Source organism: Pipistrellus hanaki (genome assembly GCF_964339955.1).
Source record: "Pipistrellus hanaki genome assembly, chromosome: 2".
Lineage (NCBI taxonomy): Eukaryota > Metazoa > Chordata > Mammalia > Chiroptera > Vespertilionidae > Pipistrellus > Pipistrellus hanaki.
The window spans coordinates 157,336,926-157,364,502 of record NC_140504.1 but is presented as its reverse complement, the minus strand read 5'-3'; the positions used below and the strand labels follow the sequence as shown (position 1 = coordinate 157,364,502).

At 43.1% G+C, this 27,577-nt stretch overlaps 1 protein-coding gene across 2 annotated transcripts in view; it reads left to right on the top strand.

Moving 5' to 3' along the window:
- The window catches only part of ROR1 (receptor tyrosine kinase like orphan receptor 1), a 387,013-nt gene extending 366,043 nt beyond the window's left edge, over positions 1–20,970 (top strand). For both annotated transcript variants that reach the window (XM_084871367.1, XM_084871366.1), the window contains 2 exons: positions 780–991; positions 16,876–20,970. In XM_084871367.1, the coding sequence (XP_084727493.1) occupies positions 780–991; positions 16,876–18,303 (1,640 nt within the window). In that variant the 3' untranslated portion in view covers positions 18,304–20,970. The remainder of the gene's footprint in view (positions 1–779; positions 992–16,875) is intronic.
- The last annotated feature ends 6,607 nt before the right edge of the window (positions 20,971–27,577 follow it).

Genomic DNA, 27,577 nt, shown 5'->3' with positions numbered 1-27,577 from the left:
TGAGTTCATATGAAACCATTTAGGAAGAATTCTTGGGTTTCAAGGAAGTATCAACTTCTACAAATGGTGCCGCATGGGAGGGAATTATAGACACCATCCAAAATATATACTTCACGTGGTGCACGAGGACGAGAAAAGCCCAGAGGGATGAGTGATTCATTCAAGGTCACACAGCTCTTCAGAGACTGAGCCGGCCCTGACTCCGGGTCCCCATATTCTCGGGCCACTGGGTTTGTGGACACTGGGCCAGGATCCTTTGGTGATGTTGCCTCTGGAAGACGCAGGACTGGCCCCGTGTGTCCACACAAGCCCAGATAATCGCATGCTTCCTGGAACATCAGGTCGCGGTGTTGGATCTAGGCTGGCGGCCAGTGGAAGAAGAGCCCTGTTTCTCCACATGAACGCTCATGTATGTATACAGGCCGTTCACCTGACGTTTAACGTTTAAGGTGTGAGAGAAAAGCGGGTCTAAGGCTAAGGAGAGGCAGCCTCAGACGGGGACCCACACGCATGCGAAGTCTTTATCATTTCCCTCTGCAATTTTTAAACGTTTGAACTTTCAACTTTTAAACTTCAATAAATTATGTTGAAGGGTTGATGGAAACAAATTGTAATAAGCCACTGTTCCTTTTTTTCTTTTTCTTTTTTTTTTTCCTCACAGTGGACTTGTGTGTATAAAAGAATAGGAGGTCCCTTTAAACTCTGCAAGGTAATAGCATACACGGTACTGGAGCCTATATAACTCTTGCTCTCCTCTTACGTTTTTATTTCCACACCAGATTCGAAGAACTCCAAGGAAAAGAACAAGATGGAGATCCTGTACATCCTGGTGCCCAGTGTGGCGATCCCCCTGGCCATCGCCTTGCTCTTCTTCTTCATCTGCGTCTGCCGCAACAGCCAGAAGTCCTCGTCGCCGCCCGTGCAGAGGCAGCCCAAGCACGTCCGTGGCCAGAATGTGGAGATGTCCATGCTGAACGCGTACAAGCCCAAGGTAAAAGGAGCAGCGCACGGCAGCATCCGTGGTGTCAGTTTTGGGGTGAAAGCAAACTTACCGCCCTCCCCAGTTCAGAAGTCAAATGACGCAGACTCAGGTTGACAAAGTGCTGGGACCCGTCTGCAGGGAACGATGCATCGATGCATCTCTGGCTCTGTCCAAGGCCGCTGGGACACACTTTCCTCAGCATGTCTGCTTCAGTGCTGGGCCACGTCTCTGCCTCCCCGAAAAATCTGGCTGAGAAGGCATCCTTAGGAGGCCCTGTCTCCCAGCCCCTTAGGGCTCAGCTGTTTTAAAAATCTCCAAGAAGGAAAGTCCATACTCTTCCAATCAAACTGAGAGAGATGAAGAAAGATAGAGAGGTGGAGAGAGTGGGAAGGTAGAGAAAGAGAGAGAGAGAGCCAACATTATTCACTAATTTTGCTGTCAACCCTTTTTTTGCACAACAGTGTACATATACCTATCACCACTGTACTGTACACCTAAAAATATCAAAATTTCCTCTAGCTGGTTCTCAGTGACTAGAGGGTTGACCTATGGACTAAAGGGACATGGGTTCGATTTCAGTCAGAGGCATGTACCTCACTTGCAGGCTCTATACCTGGCCCCAGGTCATCAATGGGAGGCAACCAATTGTACTCTCTCTCTGTCTTTCCCCCTCCTTTTCACTCTCTCTAAAAATCAATGCAAGAATATCCTCAGGTGAGAATCAACAAACAAACAAACAAAAAATTTAATAGCAGATTTCATGTGTCACAATAACAAAAGATATCCTTTTTGCGCCTCACCTACGTCCCTTTCTCTTCGGTTTATGTGTATTTTAAGAGAAACGTTATCTTTCCTAAAATCTTCGAATGTTGTTTTATGATAGCGTGCCTTAGCCTTCTGTCCCCTTCCTTCCAGCTGTTCCTCCACATCTCTCAGCACCTGGGTTGTGAGGTCCCGGGAACCCAGGGTCACTGGCCCTTACCTTCCAGGAGCACACGCTCCCTGTCTTGGAGCTGAAATACAACAGAGGCTTCCTCTCCGGAAGGCCAGCACCGCAATGCCGGCCTCGGCAAAGAGATCTCATTTACATAGTCTAAGGTTTCGCATCCAGTAGCCTGTCTTTTCTTCTCGGTGCAACTCCAAAGGGACATTCATTCGTTCGTTTGGCAAATATTTATCTCCTCTGTGGGTTGGAGGTCATATTATTTTTAGGACCCTCGTGAACAGAAGCTACGTCACTTCTAACAAAGCTTTAGGGGAAAACGTCTTCACACTTCACACTCACGTAACTAACCCTTTTGCACAATAAGTGGAGTAGCATAATTGTGACTGGCACACAGCCCTCATTTGATTTGATTTTGCTTTGCAATTGGATTTTTTAACTTAAAGGGTCTTAACGTTTCTATTGTACTGTACAGTCATGTGTGTTGGTAAGGTTTTGAGGATTTTTTTAATGCTAAAAATTCATTTTAAGTGTTCTTTCCCAAACAAAACCACTGTTCTCTTAAGTGTGAATTTTTACCATGGGGCAGGGGGGAGAAGGGAAGACACAAAAAACACAGACCCCGGAACCAGAGTTCACTAAGTGGCTTGGAGGACAGGTGTGATGGAGGTTCATCTCCTTTGACATCCCACCTGCTTGCTAGCCGACTTACATACATCATCTATAATAATAAAAGCATAATGTGCAAATTGACTGAACAGTGGTTTCAGACGTCCTTCCGGATGACCTTCTGGATGAAGCCAGTCCTGCAGCCGTAAGATTGAGGCAGCTGCTGCGGCTGCAAGGGAGGGATTGAGGCAACCCCTGGGGGTGTGAAGGCCTACTCTTGTATGAATTTCGTGCATCAGGCCTCTAGTACATGTTATGAAACCTTCCACTTAATCTTTGTGAAGGTAGTAGAAGAAAATACTGGGGTTAATATTGTTATAGATTCATGACGTATCACCGAGTTGACCTCTTGTACATATCATGACTTCAAAATTCTAGGGCAATAGTCTTAGCTCTATGGGAATCTATAGATTCCTATCATGTCTGTTATTAAATGTTAAGGAGCCTTAGAGACACCAGAACTTGGAGTGGGAGAGAGACCCAGTCTGGTTACAGCATTCACTGTGCAGCCACCACCCTGGAGAGGTGGGCTCCTCGTTGCTGTGGCAGGAGCCAGGGGGAAAGTCATTTCCATTTGGGAGAATTATCCATCTTATTGATCAGCCTCCATCTACAACTCCATTAATGTTGCTTTTGCAACACATGATCTCCAAAAGGCACAGTGTTTTGGCTTTATGAAGTCTTTCACATAAAGATCTCAGAGAGCTTAATGGCATAGAGAAAGTTACTATTTGTTGATTGATAGAATTGTCCAGAACTATACCAGGAACTTTTCCCCTTGTTATCTCGCATCTATTATACAAGACTAGAGGCCCAATTACGAAAATGTATGCAAGAGTAGGTTTTCCTTCCCCCAGCTGCCAGGACCTGCTTACCTCCAGCGCCCAGGACCTGGGCTTCCCTCCTCCAGCCACCAACAGACACCCGGGACCTGGGCTGGCTTCCTCCAGCTGCCCGCAGACACCTGAGACCCAGGCTAGCTTCCCTCTGGCTCCAGTTTCGTCAGGAGGATGTCCAAAATGACTTCTGGAAGACATCTAGTCTAATTAGCATATTACCCTTTTATTATTGTAGACTACAGGCCCAGTGCATGAAATTTGTGCTCAGGGGTGGCGGGGGGGGGGGGGGGGGGGGGGGGAGTGTCCCTCAGTCCAGCCTGCACCCTGTTGCAATCCAGGACCCCTTGGAGGATGTTTGACTGCTGATTTAGGATGTTCGACCTGTGGGATTGGGCCAACTAACTGGCAGTCGGACATCCCTCTCTCAATCTGGGACTGCTGGCTCCTAACTGCTCAACTGCCTGCCTGCCTGATTGCCCCTAACCATCTCTGCCTTGTTCCCGACACCACAGCTTCGTCTGGAAGGATGTTCAGAATGATGTCCGGAAGGTAGTTCAGTTGTCCATTTTAATTAGCATATTATACTTTTATTATTTTAGATAGGAATTATTATCACTCTTATACAAGCAGGATAAGCAAGACACAAACTGATTAACTTGCCCAAGGTCAAAGAGCTCATAATGAAAAGAAACAAAATGTGAATATAGGATTTTTCAACTCCAGGCAAAGCCCTTCCACTTGCCTGAACCCATAAAAACGTTTTTGCAGAACAAACGATACTGGGAAGAGGGAGTGGGAGGCCAGGCAAACAACTAAGTAGGATTCCATTTGGTCAGTTCTGGCTGAACACTAACCACAGGCATCACCCTAGTTGTGACAAATCCTTTAGAGGCCCGAATAACAGTTGTAAGCCTCAATGGTAGAGTCTGTCATGTGGAATTTGGCCAGAGCAAAAATAGTCCCCTATCCTCCATGGTCATAGAGACAAATGTAAAATATCCTGGGATACATTTTCCCAAAGACTTGGCAACGTGAGTACTGTTTTCATCATTTTGGGACCATTTTTAAATTGTTCCTTGCAAAATCTCCCAGTGTCAAGATGTTTTCCAACACGAGGCTTCCAATGTAGCCATAAACATCTCACAAGTAATTCTGAACCTGACTGGAAGCAGCAACGGCTCAAGCAGATTTGACTGGATTGGGGTGGGGAGTGAGGATGGTGGAAGGAAGAAGAGACAAATGCAAACATTTTTTCCTTACTCTCCTAAGAGACTTGGCTCCAATCAGATGTGAGTTGTGCAGTTGTTTGTTTTGGTTCTTATGGAGTGCCTTTCCTGGAAAAAGCACAAAGGGCTTTGTAGACCTTAAAGAAAATTCCTAAGTGTAAACAGCCAATCTCTGAAACTGCTTTCAAAGGTCACCGACACATAAATATTCCATGTACCTATAAAGTCGAAAAGAAAGGGACATGCATAAAAAATGGAGGAGGAAAACATCCTGAAAACAAACACCTTCCAGCATAAAATCAAAAGGATATTTGCCGGCTGGGATGAAAAAGGAAGGAGGGATGGAATCGGACCTCATTTCTTATTTCTCCTCCTTATTTATTCATGTGAGTGTGCGCTTCAGGGTTCACACTATCTGTTTCCATCTTTCTGCACTTGCTGAACTGCTACTATCCGCCTGAGTGTTTGGATTAGGAGAGGCTCCTCTGGGAGATGAGGAATCCATGCCCTCAGGGGGGACAGTAGGCCTCCGCAGACAGACTGGTTGACAGGACCCGGCGTGAGTCCCCAGAGAGGTGGATGCTTAAAACGTTTGATGGGACGGAGTTTCCTTCGGATCTGCGGGGGAAGGAAGCCAGTGGCCTGTCCAGAGAGGCATCTTCACTCGGAACCTTGAACCATTGGGAAATGAAGAGGCTCTCCCTGGCTTGACCTCCAGCTGCCCTGCAGCCTTGAGAAGCCTCGCTGAGTGTCGGTGGGCTCTGCTGCTCAGAGAAGTGGCAGGCAGTGTTCATGTTATTTTAAATTTTTGTTTATTTTTGTTTTCTCTTGTTCAGCCAGATATTTCAAGCCATTGGGTGGGATTAGATAACCACTTACCTTTTCCATCTTTAAAATCCCCTGATGAGTACTACAGCAATGTATGAACTAAGGAGGCATTACAGTTTTACAGTCTGACTGAGTGCTTTTTTTAATTTAAAAAGAGAGAGAAACACCAATGATGAGAGAGAACCATTGATCACTGCCTCCTGCATGCCCCTCGCTGGGGATCGAGCCTGCAACCTGGGCATGTGCCCTGACTGGGAAACGAACTATGACCTCCTAGTTCATAGATAGACACTCAACCACTGAGCCACTCCTGCCCGGCTGACTAGGTGCTCTTTAAAAGAATGATGGAAAGTGAGCCACCTCTGAGAAGCCTGTAAGCCCTAACTTCCCTTCTCCCTAATTCCTTTCTCTCCCGGGACCCTACCAACTGTCATGTGTCTGAAAAACAGTGCAGTGGCTAAGGGTGATTTTAAGGGAGAAAAGCTGTGGGACACGCTCCCCTAAGAGTCAGAAAGGGGCAGCGCCTGAACCCTGTCCTGTCCTTCCCTCTGTGACTCACCTGCCTGGGATGTAGGCTCACAGAGAGATGAAGGGATGGAGGGAGGAGGTTGAAAATGAGGGTCAAAGAAGCATGGGTTTGGGGGAGGGCTACAGCCAAAGCCTGAGCTGGCCTGTGGGTCAAACGCCTGCAGTGCCTGGCTGACGTGAGGAACACTGGGGAGAAAGCTGGAGTTGCCTAGCTTTCTGAAGCTGGTAGCTGCATTTTATTTCTCAGCCTAACCTCATCCCTAGCCAGCGTGTCTTCACTTCCAAAGGCAATTCATCTCTCCTCCTCCTTTCCAGCCTGAGTAGTTGCTGAATGTACTGACTCATGATTATATATTCTCCGGGCCTGTCCATTTCGCCAGCAAGATGCTTCCTTCCGCCTAAAAAGCCTATTGTGTTCTGCTACCCCCTGGGAACCCCTGGCCTTACCCGATGTCACCACACTTGGCACTGAAATGTCCTCAGCAACTTCTCCACTTACTCCCTCAAAGCCGTTGTCTCCCAGGCCTCTGAGCTCATCATCCTTTTGACAGGGACCTCCCTGGAATCTCCAGTGATGTAATTCCATCCAGTGACCTTTTCCAGGCTTCATCCTCTTTCATTCCTCTGGAGCATTTGATACTCTGAACCACCATCTTGAAATACTTTTTCTCTTGGCTTTCCTCCTATCTCCTCCTGTTTCTTTCCCTGGTTCTCCCCATAATTCCCTAAATGGGAGCATCCTCTAATGTTTGCCAGTCCTCTCTCTCTCTCTCTCTCTCTCTCTCTCTCTCTCTCTCTCTCTCTCTCTCGTGCTGATTTCATCTCTGGCATCATTAGCTCCCACTCAGATAATGATTCGGGAAGGACCAATCTCAAGTTATAAAATTCTTTCTCTCAGCACCCAAGAGTCCAGGCTCTCTGGCCCTGACTTACCTTTGCAGCCACATTTTTCTCTTAGTCTCTTTCTGGAAGGTAGTATGACATACTTCAAAGAGCAAGCGTGTAGAGGCAGAGAGATATGATCACAAGTATTGGCTCCGTCGTTTGCTGGCTATGAGATCTTAAGCGAGTACCTTGAACCTTTTTGTTCTTACTTGTAAAGCAAGGATAAAAATAGTACTTAAAAGAGATCATTTTAAAACTTTGTATTGCAATATAATTGACATACAGCATTATATTAGTTTCAGGTATAAACAACATGATTCAATATTTGTTCATATTGTCAAATGATCACCCCAAGTCTAGTGAGCATTCCTCACCATACATAGTAACAAAAGTTTACTTTCTTGTGATGAGAAACTTGTAAGACTTACTCTCTTAGCCACTTTCAAATATACAATCCAGTATTATTAATGATAGTCTCCGTGCTGTACATTACCTCCCCTAGGCTTATTTATTTTATAATTGGAAGTGTGTACCTTTTGACTCCCTTCACCCATTTTACCCACTCTCCTCCCCTCCCCCCTCTGGCAACCACCAATCTGTTCTACAAGGGATGTTTTTGGCACTTCAAGGGAGTGTGTCTGACACCTCACAAGTACTCAACAGCTAGAAGTTACTTTTACTTTTGTTAATGCAATCATATGAACCACCACAAACTTTTTAATCAACTACCAAACACTGTGTGTGGGGTCACATGGGCCGAGGGGGAAGCTGCAGGCACCACAGCCCACAGCATTCACGGGGGTGAGGACAGAAGGAAGGGAAGCACACTTCACTTCATGCCCATCCAGTTAGCATCAATCCACTGTCCCACACCCAGTTCCTCATGCCCATCCAGTTAGCATCAATCCACTGTCCCACACCCAGTTCACACCCTGGATAAAATCCATCGGGGTGGAGATGGTCTGGTAGTTAGGGATAGGAGAGTAAGTATTACCGATGGCTATGTTACGAACCGGTCTTAAGAATAAGCTGAAGAACTTCACATCCATTATTTCAACAGAATCTTTATAATAACCCTAGGAAGTAGGTACTGATTTGAGCCTGAGTTATAGGGTGAGGAAACAGAGGCTTGAGACTTAAGAGTTTGCCCAACGTCACAGAGCTAGTAAGTGACAGAGCCAAGACTCGAACCCAGGCTGGCCCAGGTCCAGAGCTCCAGTGCTTCTTGACCATTTCACCCGATTGCTTTAGCTTGGGGGCTGACTGAGACACATAGGCCCATGGCAGGCCCGTGGTGGCTGCAGGGGACATTAAAATTACTGGCATCTCTCCCGTTGACATTACAAAGTAACTCCACCACAGAACCAGCCCTGGTCGCCACCAGACATTCAAGCCAACTATGAGAAAGCTACGTTACCGAGAAGTGAACTGTTTCTGATGTTAAATCACTTCCAGAGAAGCGCCGCTGAACTCTGAGCAAATGTGGCAAACGATTGGTTGAAACTCCCTCTAGAATCTGCTTGCATAAGCCAAGAGGCACTTAGTGCGACTGCAGTCTTTGAAAATGTCCATAACCTCCTAAAACAAAATGGTTGTGGCCTTTAAGCTTGTAAAATGTAATCATTTCCATTTATGAGTGGAGTCGATTGTTTCACAATTCGAACACTGTTTACCTAAGAACCAGTAAAATGCACAAGAAAGGAGAATCAGCTTTGGAGTAAAACAGATTCCTGTCAACGGCCAAGTTCAGATTAAAAAAAAAAAAAAAAATCTCAATTTCATATGCTTTCTAGGGCTCTTGTGCCCAATTCAGGCAAAGGCTGCTGTTGAAAAGTTCAGCTCACTTATCCCAGACAACTTGTAGAGACAACGGAGGATCTAGAGTAGGGGTGTCGAACTCAATCAGAGAAGGGGCCAAAATCTAAAATCCAGCCTAAATCGCAGGCCGAATGGTTTACTGAACAGTCATAAACTGACAATGTCATAAACTGACAGCGGAGTGCAGTGATGACAGCGCGGTGCGGGCCACATTGCAAGGCCTGGTGGGCTGGATTTGGCCCGCGGGCCTTGTGTTTGACACATGTGATCTAGAGTGAGGTCTAGATCATCAAGGGCCAGAGAGCAATTGCTCATAGACATTCCACTTCTACACCAACGGGCTTCATGCTTTTTAAATTATGGACCCCTTTGAGGGTTGAATGAAAATTTCCACTTCTTCCCAGAAAAATATGCCAATTTTGGAGTCAGACATGCTTGGAGTTGAGTCTCTTTTTAAAAATATATTTTGTTGAATTCTGAGAGGAAGGGAGAGGGAGAGAGATAGAGTTATCAATGATGAGAGAGAATCATTGAACTGCTGCCTCCTGCACATCCCCTTCTGGAGATAGAGCCTGAAGCCTGACCAAAATTGAACCATGACCTCCTGGTTCGTGGGTCAACATTCAACCACTGAGCCATACCTGCTGAGCTGGATTTGAGTCTTGACATCACCACTTAACAGTGGAGCTATTTTTAAATATATTTTATTGATTTTTTACAGAGAGGAAGGGAGAGGGATAGAGAGTTAGAAACATCGACCCCGGGGATGTGCCTGCCAACCAACGTACATGCCCTTGACCAGAATCGAACCTGAGACCTTTCAGTTCGCAGACTGACGCTCTATCCACTGAGCCAAACCGGTTAGGAAGCAGTGGAACTATTTTAAGCAAGCTTCTTAACCAAGGAATGCCTTGATTTTTTTTTTTTTTTTGACCCATAAAATGGAGAAATCATAGTGTCAATGTCATAGGGTTGTAATCTTCATCACAATGCATTAAGTGAATTGATGCATTAAGCACCTGGAGAGCAGACAAGGGACTGTAGTGTAGTCAATTCAGAAGAGACTCTGGAATTCGAATTTACAACCTAGGAATTCTGGGATCACTTAACTGCTCTGATCCTCAGGTTCTCCGTCTGTAAAATAAGGGTTATAGTCACAGTGACCAATTTCATGGGGTTGCTGTAAGGATGAAATGAGTTACTATGCATAAAGTACTCGGAGCATAGCACATAAACACTCCCCCGCAAAAAATCACATCTATTATTATGATCTGTGTCTTGCACATGGCTGGTATTCAACACATGCTACCAAGTATCCACCTCAGATGCAAGCCTCTAGGATAGGAGCTGCATCCTCTCTACGAGGTTCTTGCATGGCTAATGTACTATTCTGTATGGATACACTTTTGGTATATAGCATTTACAATATCAGCTGACTGGTACAAACAGCTATTAAAATATATCCCACACAAGAAGTGGCTGCACACGAGAAGATAATAAACTAATGCCATGGCCCAAGCTATAGAGTGACTTTCATTTCAATGACTCTTGCTAAGACAGTAGCCATGCCAATATAAACCCAGTAAATACTAGTCAATGGGCCCTACATTTTTCCCCAGCTGGCATTTCCAAAGCGTCTTCTGAAGCAGAGTATTATGTTCTCTGTGTTGTGTCAGTCAGAGTTCCTCAGCCAGGTTCTTCAGACACACTGTGGTCATTCCTCAGGCAAGGAGCAGGCACCCAGATCACAGAGCCATTGTCTGGTCCACAGACAGGCGCAGTCACATACACCAGTGATTCTCCAAGTGAAGCCTCCATGTGGGGTCACCCTCATCCCTGGGAACTTGTCAGAAATGCACACTCTCTGACCTGCAGAATCAGAAACTCTGGGAGTGGGGCCTACCACTGTGTTTTAACAAGCGCCCCCCACCCCCTCCCACACACCCACACCAAGGGAGTTCCAATACCTGCTCTGATGTAGAGGATGCTGGTCAGTACTTTAGATTCACAGAGCAAGTAAGTCCCCAAGCAGTACCGATCTCAGAGAAAACTCTTGCTAAGACAGTAGCCACGCAGAATATAAACCCATATATATCAGTGGATAGAGAGCGTCAGCTTGTGGACTGAAAGGTCCCAGGTTTGATTCTGGTCAAGGGCATGTGCCTTGGTTGCAGGCACATCCCCACTGTGCTTCCAAAGAGGAAAGGGACCCAGGAGTGTCCTGCTGGTATCCAAAATACCTCTCTGATCTCAGTAGGGCCTGGATCCGCTTCATTGTTCCTGAGGGGTCTGAGAAGCTACCATGTGGAACCTGCTCTCCTACAGAACTTGTGTCCAGCTAGTAATATAGGCAAATGTAGAGCAAGAAAGATTTGTAAAAAGGCAGCAGTCTTGGGGCATCCGGGAATAGGAAAGGAACCAGCACAGGATCTGGAGGGGCCAGGGTGGGTTGCATGAGCATGAACTTCATTTCTTTTTCACCCCTTGCTATTGGAGCCAGCTTCCTGTCCCGGAGGATGTAGCTCTGCTTTTTATCTGCGTGTCTGCTTCAAGTTGAACTCAAAAGTAGAGCATTCCAACCTTGTTCAGGTTAGAGGCCAAAAGTCACAGAGGGCACCCTTGGTGCACACAAATGTAGGTGGCCCTCCCACAATCCTCACCTCGTTTCCTGTGATAATCACTCAGGTGGGGGAAGCAGGAAATGGAAGGTTAAGTAGTAAGCCCTGTCACCCAGAGGAGTCGTTTCAAATGTATTAGCACCTAAGGTGTCACTTCCCGAAGGCGGGAAGAGATAAAACCACTGAGTCCATCCTCCTCATCCACCTGTCACCTACAGAACTGGAATTTTTTAAATCCTACCTCATGATCCATTGCTTCCCTATCTCAGGTCCCTGTATCTAGAAGGTTCACATGCCCCCACTTTGTATTCAGCACTCAGGTGGAAGAAGCCACCAACATCAGCCATGGAGACAAGTCCTGTCATACTCGCATCTGACTCACCTCTAAGTGACTCGCCTCCCCAGGGATCTTTCTCCCCACAGTTGCCCTTCAGAAATGTCTGAGGGAGGAGGCACCATCGGACTGGAGAAGAACGTATCAACTTCTACATCAGCTTTGATTTTTCTCTCCTCCCCCCCCCCCACCGCCTCCAAATTATATAATTTTTAAAAGCGCACTGGGGCAGGATGTGTGTTTACTTTTGAGAAGTAAAAATGTTAACATTTAAACTGAAAGCCTGTTTCAGTTTTAAGGTACTTAATTGCCTTACAGCGTATAATAAACCGAGCCCATCTTGTCATTCAACTAATGGAGGGAGTGATAAAGAGATAGGAGCCTGGGACCCTATTCATTCCAGTCTCCCTTTGTACTGGGTTTACTTTGGCACAGTGCCTCGTGTGTATTTTACACTTCTTTACATTTTGTACATCCCTGTATGACAAATACTTGTCAAACAGAAACTAAACAGATTTATAACCCCTTAACTTGAAATGAGCCAAAATTGAACTGCCAAAACTTTATGACTTCATTTTCTTTCATAGTTTTCCACTACATTGGTTCAAACAGACAAACCCCACCGGAGGTCAAGCAGAGGTCATTTCACTTTCATTACTAAAATATAATTTACAATATGCCAGACCTAAACAAGTTTAGCCTAAGGGGTTTGTATAATGTAAACCATCTGTTCCCCAACAATACAGCTAATTTCCTGCCGTTACCGTACATCCACTGGCTGCTTCTTTAAGGGCTTTTTATGATTTTTTAACTAGTTCAGGATTTATGTGAAATTTGAAAATGAGTCTGTAGTTAAGACTCATTTGTACCAAGTAACTTGAGCATTTAAAAAATGCAAATCACTGTGTAAATTGTTCCCCTGGAACCCAGCCCCGCACCGGCTTTCTCTGGGCACGTCCATGCTGGCTGCAGCACAGGTGTTTGCAGGGAAGATTTTGTGAAATCTGCCATGTTCGGTGCTTTCTATGCTTCTTTCCAAAGCACTCCCCCAAATGTGGCTCTGACCAGCTCCGGCAAACCCCTCCTCCTCCCTGTTTGAGGCTGGAGCAGAGCTGACACCTGTGCTCGGTGACCCACCAGGTACTGGTAAGAGATGGCAAGACACACTCTGGGTTGAAATGGACTCTTGTGTGTGTCTGAACAGAGAGGCGGAACCGCTTTAACTCCATTGAGTGGCCACATACTGAAGGCTGGCCTCACAGCCCTAAAGGTGTCAAGCCCCAGGTGGAGCCTTCAGAGACAGGCCAAGGCCCACGGGGATTCTGTCTGTGGTGTCAGACAGAATGGCAGGGCCCAAAGCAGAAGGCTTTGCATACTGGAGTGCAGCTTTTTTGGGTCCTGCAAAGTCTCAATAATCGTGAAAGCCTCTTTCCTCACCTGTAAATGGCTCATTTGCCACCTGGGTGTAGGGGACTGTGGGCAGGCTTCTTCCTCATGAATCCCCAGGGGCCACGTGTCTGGCTGGTGCCAATTTGTATGAGTCCCAAGTCACGTGGGTTGAATTACACCACACTGCTTACAGGTTCACTTCAGGGGCAGGAGGAGGCATGAGGAGTTCTAATTCCTCATTATATCAGTCTACTATTCCTTGGGTTTAGTTCCAAATTCCCATTTTCTCTCAGAAGACGTGTATTACTCAGTCCCTTGTTCTTCTCTATCACCAAAAGCCAGAGGATCCTGTTTGTATATAAAAAAGCAACACCTTCTATGCCATTCAAGGGACCTTCCCATAAATTGGATTCAGTTGCATCATTAGGAAACATTCTGATGGAAATCTCAATCTTAATGTCCTGCAGGAAAAAATCACTTTGGCTTAGCCTTGTCACAAAAGCAAAATCATCTGAGTGCAACAAGAGAAAAAAGTAGGGTTGGTTCAGTGGGTTCCTTTTCCCATCCGCCAAATGCTGTTCTCCCAAAGGAACTCCATAGCACCCGCAAGAATCCAGGCCCTATAAGCAAAAGGGAAAATAGTGGGTGGGCCTGTGATTGCAGAAGAAATTATCTGATTCTATCTGATGGAAAGATTGGTCATAATTACATACTTTTTGAATTGGTAATATATTTGCCTGGTTTAAAACTTTAAAATAGCCGGGACCGGTTTGGCTCAGTGGATAGAGCATCGGCCTACGGACTGAAAGGTCCCAGGTTCGATTCTGGGCAAGGGCATGTACCTTGGTTGCGGGCACATCCCCAGTAGTGGGTGTGCAGGAGGCAGCTGATCGATGATTCTCTCTCATCGATGTTTCTAACTCTCTATCCCTCTCTCTTCCTCTCTGTGAAAAATCAATAAAATATATTAAAAAAAAAAAGATTCAAAAACTTTCACAAAAAAAAAAAACCTTTAAAATAATAAAAAGGCATGAAGTAAAACAAAAAACAAAAAAACCTTCCACCCTGTCCCCCCCTCCTAGTTCTCACCTCTGTGCCCTCCCAGTAGCCACTGTTGTTTCCTGAGCATCATTTCTTTATGCAAAGAAACATGAATATATTCTTTATCTTCTCTTCTTTCTCACAAAAGCAGAATACAGTATTACTATGTGGTTTGTTTGGTTTTTTTTACTTTTTATTTTAAAATATGTTTTATTTTATTTCAGAGAGAGGAAAGGAGAGGGAGATAGAGAAGCATCAATTGGCTGCCTCCTGCATGCCCCCTACTGGGGATTAAGCCAGTAACCCAGGCATCTGCCCTGACAAGGAATCCAATTAGCAACCTCTTGTCCATGTGACAGCACTCAACCAACTGAGCAACACTGGCTGGGTTTTGCTTTTTATTTTTAACTCAGCAATAGGATTTTGGAGATCTCTCCATATCAGTACATAGAAAGAGTCCTAATTTGTCCTATATAATATTTTGTTTACTGGCTCCACCATAATCAATTGGATTTCTCCTCTAGGTAAACATTGAAGTTGTTTTAACCTTTTGCCATTTCAAACAATACTATAATGAACAAATAGATTAATAAGCTTTAATTTACTGAATATCTAAGCAATGTATTAGTATTAGTTTCAGCAGAGCTAACTTTCCTATTAGACATTTTCAAATACAAATCCCATAAACTCTGCTTGAACAAATAAATGAGACCTATTTATAATAACACTAGAGGCCCCATGCACGAAATCCATGCAAGAGTAGGCCTTCCTTCCCCTGGCTGCCAGCTCCGGCTTCCCTCTGGCCCCCCGGTTTCCCTCGCAGCCCCGGTTTCATCCGGAAGGTCATCTGACAGGACATCTGGCAGGACGTCTGGTCTAATTAGCATATTACGCTTTTATTATTATAGATTTGCAGAGAAGAATTAATGTTTTGAAACCCTCAATTCCATTTTGTCCTTCTAACTGGGTGTTTTGCTGGAAGTCTATTTACACTTATAATTAGGTTAGAGGGCATTTTTTGCCCTGGAAAATGTCAGCCTAGAACAGAGCCAATCAGCATGAATTCTAAATTAGTAGAATTTGGATTAGAGAAGGTTTCTTTTTTTTACTTAATTTTCCAAACTGTTGTTTTAAACTCCGTGTGGAGAGCTCTGCATTCCAGATGGATTTGCAGCATTGTCAGCTCCAATTGGGATCCTCAGAGCAGCATTCTTTTCCCCAAAAATAAAGATTTAAGGTACAGGGATTATTTCAAGAATCCGTTTATGTACAAATGCATTGCTTTTATGACTTCTTCCCTAACAAATTAGAATAAATGTCAGGCTAGATTTGAGGTGAATTTTTAAAAATAGGGAAAACACAGGACCCGGTAGACATTTACTGCCAAGATCAAATGTCACCGTTTAATACTTATTTTTATTGTGAGGCACATGCTTTCCCCGTCTGTGTTAAGGGCAGTCAGTCAACAGCCCACTTGCAAAGGCGTAGCAATATCAATTGGTATGAAGGGAAATGCAAGACATTGAAATCTGATTAAGACAAAACAGCAAGGTAATAATAGTCAAAGTTAAGTAGCATTTACCACATGTCAGACAGCATGCTGAGTACTTTACAAACGTTAACATTAAATTAAAAGTTCGAAAGAATCCTACAAGATAAGTAAATTGTACCAAGTATTATCATCTAATTTTACAGACAAAGGAATTGAGGTATGAGGTGGTTCAGTATTATACCCGGGGTCACACAGCTGGTAAGTGGAGAATGCAGGATTCACATCTGATTGGCTGGCTGTAGAGGTCATGCATGTAACCAGCCACCACCCTGCTCCTTGCACATAGGGGCATTCAGACCATAAAGCCAAAGGACTCCAGAGGCCAAGACCGTAGTGGTCAAGGAGCACTTCAGATGAGGCAAAGCTTCAATAAGCAGAGGGGGGCACATTCCAAGCTTCCCCACCTCTACTGTGAGCACCATGGGACAGTCACGGTGGTTTAGGGTGGACAGCAAGGAAACCTATTTAACTGCAGTGATGCTGTCACAGAGAGGAGTAGCAAGGGTAGGCAGGTGAGGGCCAAATCACAGACACTCGCAGTGCCAGGCTAAGCATTAAGGCTGTATCGTCTGCAGCAGTGTTTCTCCTGCTCTGATGTTCACTGACATGCGTGGGGCCTGGGAAAGCACATTTTCATTCAGTAGGTCAGAGCTGGGCCCCGGAGTCCTCATGTGTAGGAAGCTTCCAGTGATGGTGATGTTGCTATTCCAAGACCACAGGTAGAGTGACAAGTCGCTAGGCAACAGCAGGGAACCATTGTTGGAGCAAGGGGTGAAGAAGGGTGAGTTGGGGAGTGATGGACAGAAAGCTTGCCAATGACAGCTCCCCTAGGTTACAACCAACCATTTAAAATGTATAGGCCTACAATGATTTAATCTAATTTATAGAACCTTTCTCTCTATGTTCCACCCACTCTTTCCAGGTGCCAAGAAGGTGCCTTAAGACATGTTTTGGCCCGCTGGTGTGGCTCAGTGGATTGAGCATCGTCTCATGGACCAAGAGGTCCTGGATTTGATTCCCAGTCATAGCACATGCCGGGTTGTGAGCTCATTCCCCAGTAGGGGGTGTGCAGGAGGCAGCCGATCAATGTGTCTCTCTCATCATTGATGTTTCTATCTCTCTCTCCATCTCCCTTCCTTTCTGTCTAAAAATCGTTTTAAAAAAAATATTTCAAAAAAAAAAAAAAGATGTTTTAAACCATACTTTTCCTTTCTTTCATGCAGAGCAAGGCTAAGGAACTGCCACTTTCTGCTGTACGTTTTATGGAAGAATTGGGCGAATGTGCCTTTGGAAAGATCTATAAGGGCCATCTCTATCTCCCAGGCATGGACCATGCTCAGTTGGTTGCTATAAAGACCTTAAAAGACTATAACAATCCCCAGCAATGGACAGACTTTCAGCAGGAGGCCTCCCTGATGGCCGAACTCCACCACCCCAATATTGTCTGCCTTCTAGGTGCTGTCACTCAGGAGCAACCTGTGTGCATGCTTTTCGAGTATATGAATCAGGGGGATCTCCACGAGTTCCTCATCATGCGGTCCCCACATTCTGATGTTGGCTGTAGCAGTGATGAAGACGGGACTGTGAAATCCAGCCTGGATCACGGAGATTTTCTGCACATCGCCATTCAGATCGCAGCCGGCATGGAATATCTGTCCAGTCATTTTTTTGTCCACAAGGACCTCGCAGCTCGCAATATTTTAATCGGAGAGCAGCTTCACGTAAAGATTTCAGACCTCGGGCTTTCCAGAGAGATATACTCCGCTGATTACTACAGGGTGCAGAGCAAATCTTTGCTGCCCATTCGCTGGATGCCCCCCGAAGCCATCCTGTATGGCAAATTCTCTTCCGATTCCGATATCTGGTCTTTTGGGGTCGTCTTGTGGGAGATTTTCAGCTTTGGACTCCAGCCCTATTATGGATTTAGTAACCAAGAAGTGATCGAAATGGTAAGAAAACGTCAGCTGTTACCCTGCTCCGAAGACTGCCCACCCAGAATGTACAGCCTCATGACAGAATGCTGGAATGAGATTCCTTCTAGGAGACCAAGATTTAAAGATATTCATGTCCGGCTTCGGTCCTGGGAGGGACTCTCCAGTCACACCAGCTCCACGACTCCTTCCGGAGGAAATGCCACCACACAGACCACCTCCCTTAGTGCCAGCCCAGTGAGTAATCTCAGTAACCCCAGATATCCCAATTATATGTTCCCAGGCCAGGGTATTACACCACAGGGCCAGATTGCTGGTTTCATTGGCCCACCAATACCTCAGAACCAGAGATTCATCCCCATCAATGGATACCCAATACCTCCTGGATATGCAGCGTTTCCAGCTGCCCACTTCCAGCCAGCAGGCCCTCCCAGAGTGATTCAGCACTGCCCACCCCCCAAGAGCCGGTCCCCAAGCAGTGCCAGTGGATCAACGAGCACGGGCCACGTGACCAGCTTGCCCTCATCAGGATCCAATCAGGAAGCCAATATTCCTTTACTACCCCACATGTCAATTCCAAATCATCCCGGTGGGATGGGTATCACCGTTTTTGGCAACAAATCTCAAAAACCCTACAAAATAGACTCCAAGCAACCATCTTTGCTAGGAGACTCCAATATTCACGGACACACCGAATCTATGATTTCTGCAGAATTATGAAATGCACAACTTGTTGTAAATGTGGTACACAGGAGAAACTAGAAAGTCCCAGAAAAGATTTATATTCAAATGTGTTTTTTTTATTAAAGTAAGGTTCTCAATTCAGCAGATATTGCAACAAGTACCTTCTGTGAAGTTTAAGTTGTGTCTTACCAAGCAGGGCAGACACCAGCCGGAAAGAAACGTTGTGGGATGAAGGCCTCATCAGGATGTGTGTCATGGCATTGGGATTTGTTCCACGTACTGAAACCTGCAAACTAGCGAAGAGGGAAAGACCCTTGCAATTAAGCATCAAACCAAAAAGGAAAGTCAAATGGTGCTTTGTGTATTTCACTTTCAGTCACCATGACTGGTCTCTCCCCAAAATGTATATACCGTAGCATTTGTCTACCTGCTGTCTTTTCTTCAGGACCTATGTTCAGGAATTATGTTGGTTCAGTTTAAACTCTGTGCATCTTTTTTATGGAAATGATGTTAAGAATCAATGAGGAAGCCTTAGGCCAAATCTGAAATCCCAGATGGAAATGAGCCATAAGACAAGTGTAAGTTCCCCCCGGAAGCCTTCTATGCAGCGGGGCTTCTTGGGGAAAGTGCAGAGAGTGTGGCTCTTTGTGAATCTCCTCTGCTGATCATGAAGGCCTTTTCTACATTTTCTTTTTCCACAGTTTACACAGCCCTTGAAATGATATATGGCATCCAACGATAAGAAGGCTAGATGTGGAGGTTGGAATTGATTATTGGTTGATAGTGATAGTTTATTTTGTTGCATTAGAAAGGAGGCACCAAAGGAAGCAGGCAGGAAAATTGCCCCTTGACCTAGATCAGCATCCATGGGAGAGGAACAAGGGTTCCCATAGGGACAGCCTTGTGGGAGTTTCCCTGGACCAATACATTGACGAATAGAGGTGTGGCTGCAGATCAGCACATCAACGCTTGCAACTTCCCGTCTTTGAGTTGTTCAGTGGACTCTGGGGAAGTAGGAAACTCTATGATACAATATCTAGATAATTTAAAGTTTCTCACTTTTATTTTTATTTTTTCCTGATCTGGAAGTAGTCACATTTTTTATCTCAGCACCAAGAGTTGCAACAATTTATTCATAGGATTAGTTGGCAGAGCATTAGGACAAATACTATGAATTCTATTTTGTAAAATATTACAGTTGGTTGTTTGTTTTTTTTTAATAAAAAAGCAAGTACTGAGTTCTCACTTCAAAGATACCATGAACTGAATTTTTTAAACTAATAGGAGCAACATGATTATTTTTGCCTTAGTTAGAGGGCGGTATCCAATGTGCATCTCATGCCATTTACCTGCTAGCCATCTTTTGCCATGTTTAGAATTCTATAGATGGGTTTCAAGTTCTATGTAGAAAGGAATGTTATGATTGATTTTTCTCTTGTTAAAAAATAGCTCCTTTATTCTAAGAACAATGTCTCCAAGTCTTTTTTTATTTTATTTTACAGCTAAAGAGACTCTTAAAGAGACTTTCCAGATATAGAGTAATTCCTGGAAAAGATATCTGATGAGGAGAATGTAAGAGAATTAGAAGCACATTGATGTTCAATTTTTTTTTAAAAAAAATACCATTACGATGAGAAATTTAGGAAATATGTTTACCAGGATATGTTGCAGTTTTTCCAAACACTGAATCTTCCAATAAACAAACATGGACTTATAGGTACTGTGAACTTAAACAATTGGCTATATCCAAATTTATTCAGATAAATTAAGACATTTTTGTGGCATAAATAAGCTGACTCAGAAGTTACATTTCTTAACTTTAGGTAGAGAGAATATTTGTATCCTTTTGTTGCTATGCAACTGTTTAATGATGAAGATTCAAACCACAATTTTGTATATCATACGACAATCAATTGTTTTCCAAGAATATTTATTTTAAGTAAATACAATTTCAGTGAATCTTGAGTTTTTCTAGGAGTCCCTTAAAGGGAAATTAGCATTCCATGAGCCAGTAAAATGCCTACCCTGGAAAAACATTGCTATGGTAAAAAATAATAATAATAATTCAAGTTAGTTTTTTATAAAGAACTATAACATTTATTTTAAACATTTTATAATTACTGAAGTCATTAAGGTGAGCAAACTAAATTTCAAAACCACTTGTAATAATGTATTTTATAATAGCACTGTGATACTACATAACACAGTCCCTTTTGTATTAAAATAGTATTTTTTCACAAACTGAAAAATATCTTGCTTTGTTGACAATGGTTTTTTGTAAAATGACTTTATTTTCAGATCTTTTCTTTTTTTGCACAAAACTTGTTTATGGTTTGTATCACAGAAGTGAAAATATATCTTTGCATTTTTATATCTGATCTGTTTCCTTGTTTCCTTTTGTGTATTTGTTTTTAACTCAATAATAGATTTCCTTCAAATATATAGTGGCAATATTCAGATATCTCGCCCTACCATATCTTTTCTTATTTTCACTGCATGCATTTAATCACTGTATTACTTTAATCTTTGATTTGTTATTATGGGCATTTAAAATAGACAAGCATGGAATTGTAATGACAAAAAGACTATTTTATATTGAGGATATATGCATTTGTATTTCACACACCAGAGATGATATTAAACACTGATTATTTTATGCTGCTGTTTATTAAAAATGTTTACCATAAAATATTATTTCCTGAATATTGCTATCATGGAAGTATTTGGGAATTTTCACACTATTTCTCCCAATAATTGATATTTCATAGAAAGCGGAATCTTATTTCCTATTTATAGTGTTTCAATGAAATAATATTTTTCAAAACAGGCTCTTAAAAAATACACTTGGGCATTCTTTTGCTGGTGACCATAGGTGGAGGGGGAATCCCAATGGTTTCATGAGCATATATTATTCCACCTACATATGGCAAAATTTTAATTTTTAAAATAAAAATAATATATTAAATAATTGCAACCAATGGAATGTAAAAATTGGATTTAAAAGTTGCATTCTTTTCTGCCTTGATGCTTACAGATGAAGTTAGATTTCAACAATCATGTCTTAGGACTCTGGAGAAGAAAAAGCTGTGTACGTCTCTGTTCCACTTAGATTAACCCTATTGATAAAATAAAATAAATGTGACCGTTCAATTGCCACAGCTTACCTTTATGACTTTATTTGCCCAAAAGAAAAAGTTTCCCATCTGGCCATGAATACACACTGTCAAGGAAAATGAGTATCATTATGAAAGTTCAAAGAACTTGTCCATTTCTTCTCTTTAATACAGAAGGGACTACAATAAAACCTTCAGGGCCTTATCCATCTGTTTTAGGTACAGTTCCTGTCACCACTTCAGCGATCAAACTCAACAAAGCAATCACTCACATGGCAGTGAGATCCAAGTCAGGTTGGATTTCTGCCTCTCACTTGAACCCCTCAATCTGCCTTTCTCTCCCATTGCCTTCTTATGTCGAGGCTCTTCCCTCCCACCAGCCTCAATCCTTCAACTCATCTGCAAGATCGCAGCACCACCTCAGATAAGGCCTACTGCAAGTCACTAAATACTGATTTGAGAGGAGCTCCATTAACTACAAACCTTCAAAGTTTGTAGCACTATGAACTACAAACCTTAACTATCCCCTAGGTTCTCAAAGTGTGGTCCTTAGACTAGCAGACCTTGGAGCTTGTTAGCAATGCCGATTCTCAGGCTCCACTTCAAAGTACTGAATCAGAAATTTTGGGGGCCTAGCAATTTGTGTTTTAGCAAGCCCTCTAGTATTGAGAATCACAGAACCACCCTAATTTAAAGGCATAGGAATATATATATATATATATATATATATATATATATATATATATATATGCATTTAATAACATTTTAGCCACTTTAATTACCTTAAAAAGAAATCAAGTTTATTTAATCACAAATGCAGCACTAAAAACTTTGTGTCAACTGTTTGACAATTGGTTCTGTATTTTTTGCAGTTGGTCATTTGGATAGAAAATGAACAGCACCTAATCTTTGTCCAGAATATATTCCTTGTCCAGTTCACTTCAGACCCACTTTCTTGGATTAGTCACCAAAATATTTTTCCTTCATATGGACAAGCTCAGAAGTGTTGGTTTCTTAATGTACCTCTTTTCACTCGCTGCACTGATGGCCAGCACAACCGAAAAACCTCTCCTCTGTTGCCTCCTGTCAAAATTAAAGTCAAGGATAAGCTGGTCTTCCTTGGGAGGAGGGAAGACCCAGCTCCCAGGGGGCATTCCCCCTCCCCTGAGCTTTCTGTGACAATCTGGCCCAGCAGGGATGGGCTTGTTCCACTGTGGCTTGTTCCACTGTATTCTTGGCCAGCTGCAGCCCAGCAGTCCTCCTTGGCTGGCCCTGAATGCTCCTCTGCTCAGGTAGTGCTCCCCATTGCCTTTACACCCTCCCGTTGCTCTGAAGAAGGACGGCAAGGGGGATCTAAGGGAGGTGCCAGAGTCAATCTCAGACCTCTTAATGTATAGCTTTGTTTTTCAACCAATAGTTCAAATGCTAAGGAGGAAATGCTATATAAGAGGAGCAGGAGCAATAAAGCACACACATAAGGAAAACTTTTGTAGCCAAAATATGACAGCACCTGAGGTTTGTTACCATAAATACCAGAGCATTAGGACACTTAACTCAGAGGAAGGAGAGACTTAAGCTATCACAGCACTCTAGGTCAATGCAATCCTCTGGGAAATTAGACTGCGAAGACTTAAAAACATAGAGACATACAGGGAGAAGGTCTGCTGACATATTTATGACTAGTTGAATCCTAAGCACCTATGAATCCCTTATTCACAAACAAGTACTAGAACATTTGTTGACCAGGCCTGACACATGCTTTTCCATAGCAAAATGACCAGCTTAGTAAATATTTCTATTTATGAGTGGTTACATTTGGAGAAAAACTCTGCTTTAAAATTAGATGGGACATTGCTTACATTTTTAAATAAATATTTTTTAATACATATTGCTTTCAGAGAGGAAGGGGGACAGAGTAATAGAAACATGAGTGATGAGAGAGAATCATTGATTGGCTACCTCCTGCATGCCTCACATGGGGGATCGAGCCCACAACCCAGGCACACACCCTTATGAGGAATCAAACTGTAACCTGGTTCATAGGCTGATGTTCAACCATTGAGCTACACCAGCTGGGCCATTACTTACATTAAAAAAAAAAAAGGGGGGGGGGGGGCTAACCGGTTTGGCTCAGTGGATAGAGTGTCGGCCTGCAGACTCAAGGGTCCCAGGTTCAGTTCCAATCAGGGGCATGTACCTTGGTTGCGGCCACATCCCCAGTGGGGGGTTTGCAAGAGGCAGCTGATCGATATTTCTCTCTCATTGATGTTTCTGACTATCCCTTTCCCTTCCTCTCTAAAAAATCGATAAAAAATATATATTTTTTTAAAGGTAGATTTTATGCTGAACTAAAGATAATTCAGGGAATTTTCAGTGTTCTTGGTTGTAAATTCGAAGACACCCAAATCAACAGAAGCATCTGCACAAAGCCCTATAGACTAATGCTAAAGCTTGCCTGGCCTTAGAGGCACTTGGAAGTTGCTTCAGAAATAGATGGAGATCAGGCTCCATCCTTACCACAGATGCTCCTACACTCCTTGGACCTGAGGACCTTAGCTCCACTTATCCAGGGGCCCCTGCTAATACAATTCCCTGAGAGGTTTCTTTTGAGTCTATACACATTAAAATCTCTGGAAATGAGCTGCAACTCCCCAGTGGCATAGACTAGGTAGTTGACTGAGTCCACCTGATAAGACTAAAACCAATGTTCAGGTAAAATGGCAGTTTAGAGCTTCATTGTATTTCCAGGGTTCACTCTGGAAATAGAGTGTGTCGGTCAGCTTGGCTGCAGGAATCACTCCAAAACCTCAGCCTTGCCAGAGCAAACATTTCTGTTTCTTGCTCGTGTCAGTCAGCAGAGGTGGGCCTGCTGCTGTGCCTGCACCCAGGTCTCTGAAGGAGAGCTGTTCTCATGGCACAGAGAAAGGGCAAGAGGCAGAACCAAATCACAATCACTTATAAAAGTTCTGCTCAGACATGCTATGTTTCCTGCTCTCGCATCGCTCAGTCAACACATGTTGAAGCCAAATCCAGCCATAGGATGGGGATGTCTCAACCTGCTGAGTGGTACTGCATAGCACCATTATATTTATGGGCAGGGATGTAGAATCCTAGCTGTTTTCCCCAACCTAGAAAAACCCCTGAGCGGACAGACTTGGAAGAGCAACCCCAAAGCACCAATATCCTTCTTTCCTCTTGCATTGAGGGCAGACATCATGAACTGGTGCTCTTTCCAACTGAACTCAATTTTGGCTTTAAAATTTTCAACATAGTGCTCTGAATAACCACCTCATCAGTCAGAAATAACACCAGGGTATAAATTTATCAGCCATCCCTGTCCTAGAGCAAAACTTGTCAAACCAGGTTGTCATCACTATTGGGGAGATTTCTAATGATTATATCTTCTCAGGACCACCCCAGGATGGACCTTAAAAGAGAAGCTACCGTACCACCTCCTATAGATTCCTTAGCATACACCACTATGCCTAGGCTTCTGTCCTTCAAGGGACCTGGTCGAAGAATGGGAGCATGAAGCATGTACTTTTCAACCGCTCCAGCACAGGGGCTGATGACCTTGTGTAAGGCAATCTCTATTTCTTTACCCATAAAAATAATGTAACTGTAGCACAGAGGTTAAGAGTAAAGGTTCTGATGTCAGAATGCCTGAGCTTAAATCTCTCCTTCACCCCTTGGTAACCATGTGAATTTAGACAAGTTCCTGATCTGTGATTTCATCCTCTGAAAAAGGATCTACTTTAGAACTGCAGCTAATTAACATACATGAGCTCAATTAATGTAACCTGCAGACAAGAGGGTCTGAAAACGTTCTAAAAAAATGGGCTACAATTTCATAATTTTTCTATAATACTTGTCTTGCTGAGAATATGTATAAGTATATAGAAAGTATCTGTCACATAGCAAGTGCTCAGAACGTGGTAATATCGCTATTATTCAATGAATTTTAAATAATTTTTATAAAAGAACACATTCTTTTCTGTTGTGATAAAAAAGATTTAGAGCACAGTATATTCTATTTTTCATGTGTATATCCCCTCAGCAATTTCATCACCTTTCTTCCAACCACCCCAAATAAACAAACATACACTGAGTATAAACACCTCCAAGACACATCCCTAAGCCAGTGATTTTCAACTTTTTTCATCTCATGGCACACATAAACTAATTACTAAAATTCTATCACTCACCAAAAATTATTTTACATTTTTTTCCACTCTCACCAAAAATAAATAAATAAATAGTATAATTTTGATTCATTCACACTGGACCCCTATTGTTGTGTTGGCTGTTGTCATTTTTTAATTTGACAATTAGGGGAAGAGAGGAGGTATTCCATGTTTTAAAAATTCTCGTGTCACACTGGTTGAAATCACTGCCCTGAGCCTCCCATCCCTACACCATACGTCATCCCTTATACGTGCTCCAAACCAATTGCCACCTCAACACCTCTCCTGTGTTGAAATTCTGGAATTATCCTTAGGACAACTGAGTAGGAGAGGGTTAGTTAAACCGGTATATGTGAAGGAAGCCTATTATAATGATACCTTTTAAGCAGTTCCCCCTCCCACACCCTCACACTCTTTTTATTTTATTTTATTTTTTTATTAAATTATTATCTGTATACATATTTTACCATTGCCCCCCCATACATACCCACCCTCCCCAGAGTTTTGTGTCCATTGGTTGTACTTATATGCATGTATACAAGTCCTTCAGTTGATCTCTTATCTCCCCCAGATCTCCCTACCCTCCCTGCTGTAATTTGACAGTCTGCTTGTTGCTTTACTGTCTCTATATCTATCTTTAGGTTCATCAGTTTATGGAATATCTATACAATGGAATACTATGCTGCCATAAAAAAGAAATTCTCATCATTTGCAGCAACCTGGATGGAATTGGAGAACGTCATGCTGAGTGAAATAAGCCAGTCAATGAAAGAGAAACACCACATGACCTTACTCATTTATGGATAATGAAGAACATTATAAACTGATGAACCCTCACACTCTTAACGGTCTCAGTTGTACTTAGAAATTATCAAATGCATATCTTTCAATGATTGTTGTTCCCAAGTGAGGAATGCAATGAAAGGAGACCTGATTCTCCTAAAATATGTAAAGTACCAAGGCAGGCTTTGCATTTTCTCATCCCTCAGATCCTCTCCTAAAGGAATTCTGAGTATTATTTTTCAGAACCTTGATTATGGGGGATGGGCACCAGAGCCTGCAATAGAGAACAAACTAGGTTCCTGTAAGCATCAAGGTCCAAAAACAAAGAAGCAGCTTTTGCCAAATTATCTACACAATTCCCACCTTGAAAGGGTCCTCGATGCCCAAGCTAGAGGGATGGACTGTGCCAGTGTGCCAGGGACTATCCCAATTTTAACAATGAAAGTCCTTTATCCCAGGAAAGCACCCAGTCCCAGGCAAACCTGGACTCTTGGTCCCCCATGGCCAAAGCCAAGAAGATGCAATAAAAGCCAGGGTGTATGGATTCAGAGGCCCTGTCTGTTAGGTAGACGCAAATATGCATGTAAACACTGATCACAGGCCCCTGCATCTCAGGTACCTTGCAGGGAGAGACCAAATTATTTTGTAATTTACACAACTCTGAAATTGGGGGTGGGGGAGGCTACACTTCAACTTCACAAAGGGCAATGAAGCATTTCTTGGAGCCTAGGCTTTTATAAGAGAAAATAAAAAACTTTAAATGAGAAATTTCAGGAATTCACGTCACTGAACTAGGCTGCCCACCTCTTTCTTCCTGTTTGATCTTTGAAGATTAGCATTCAGAATTTTTCCTGACATTTATATTGAGGAAGGAGCATAAGATTATTAAAAGCAGAGAAACTCAATATGGGAACGCACATCAAAAGGTCTTCAAGACAAAGGAGGGATCATATGATTTGAAACCGGAGTTACTAGAAGCATGTGTGCTGCACTTCATTTTCTAGTTAACAGCGTAACATACGTCAAAATATGATTTAAAACACGTCTCACAGCTGAGCTGGCATTTGGCGATCCTCAGCCTTCTTTTGCTCTTGAGGACGGGAGTTCAAATCCAAACGAGGTTAACACTTTGTACTGGTACATATTCCTGGTGGATGAGGAAAACAGTCTTGGAGTTTAAGTAAAATGAAAACATCTGTTCAAGTCCTGAGGGGAAGGATTGTTTTTAAG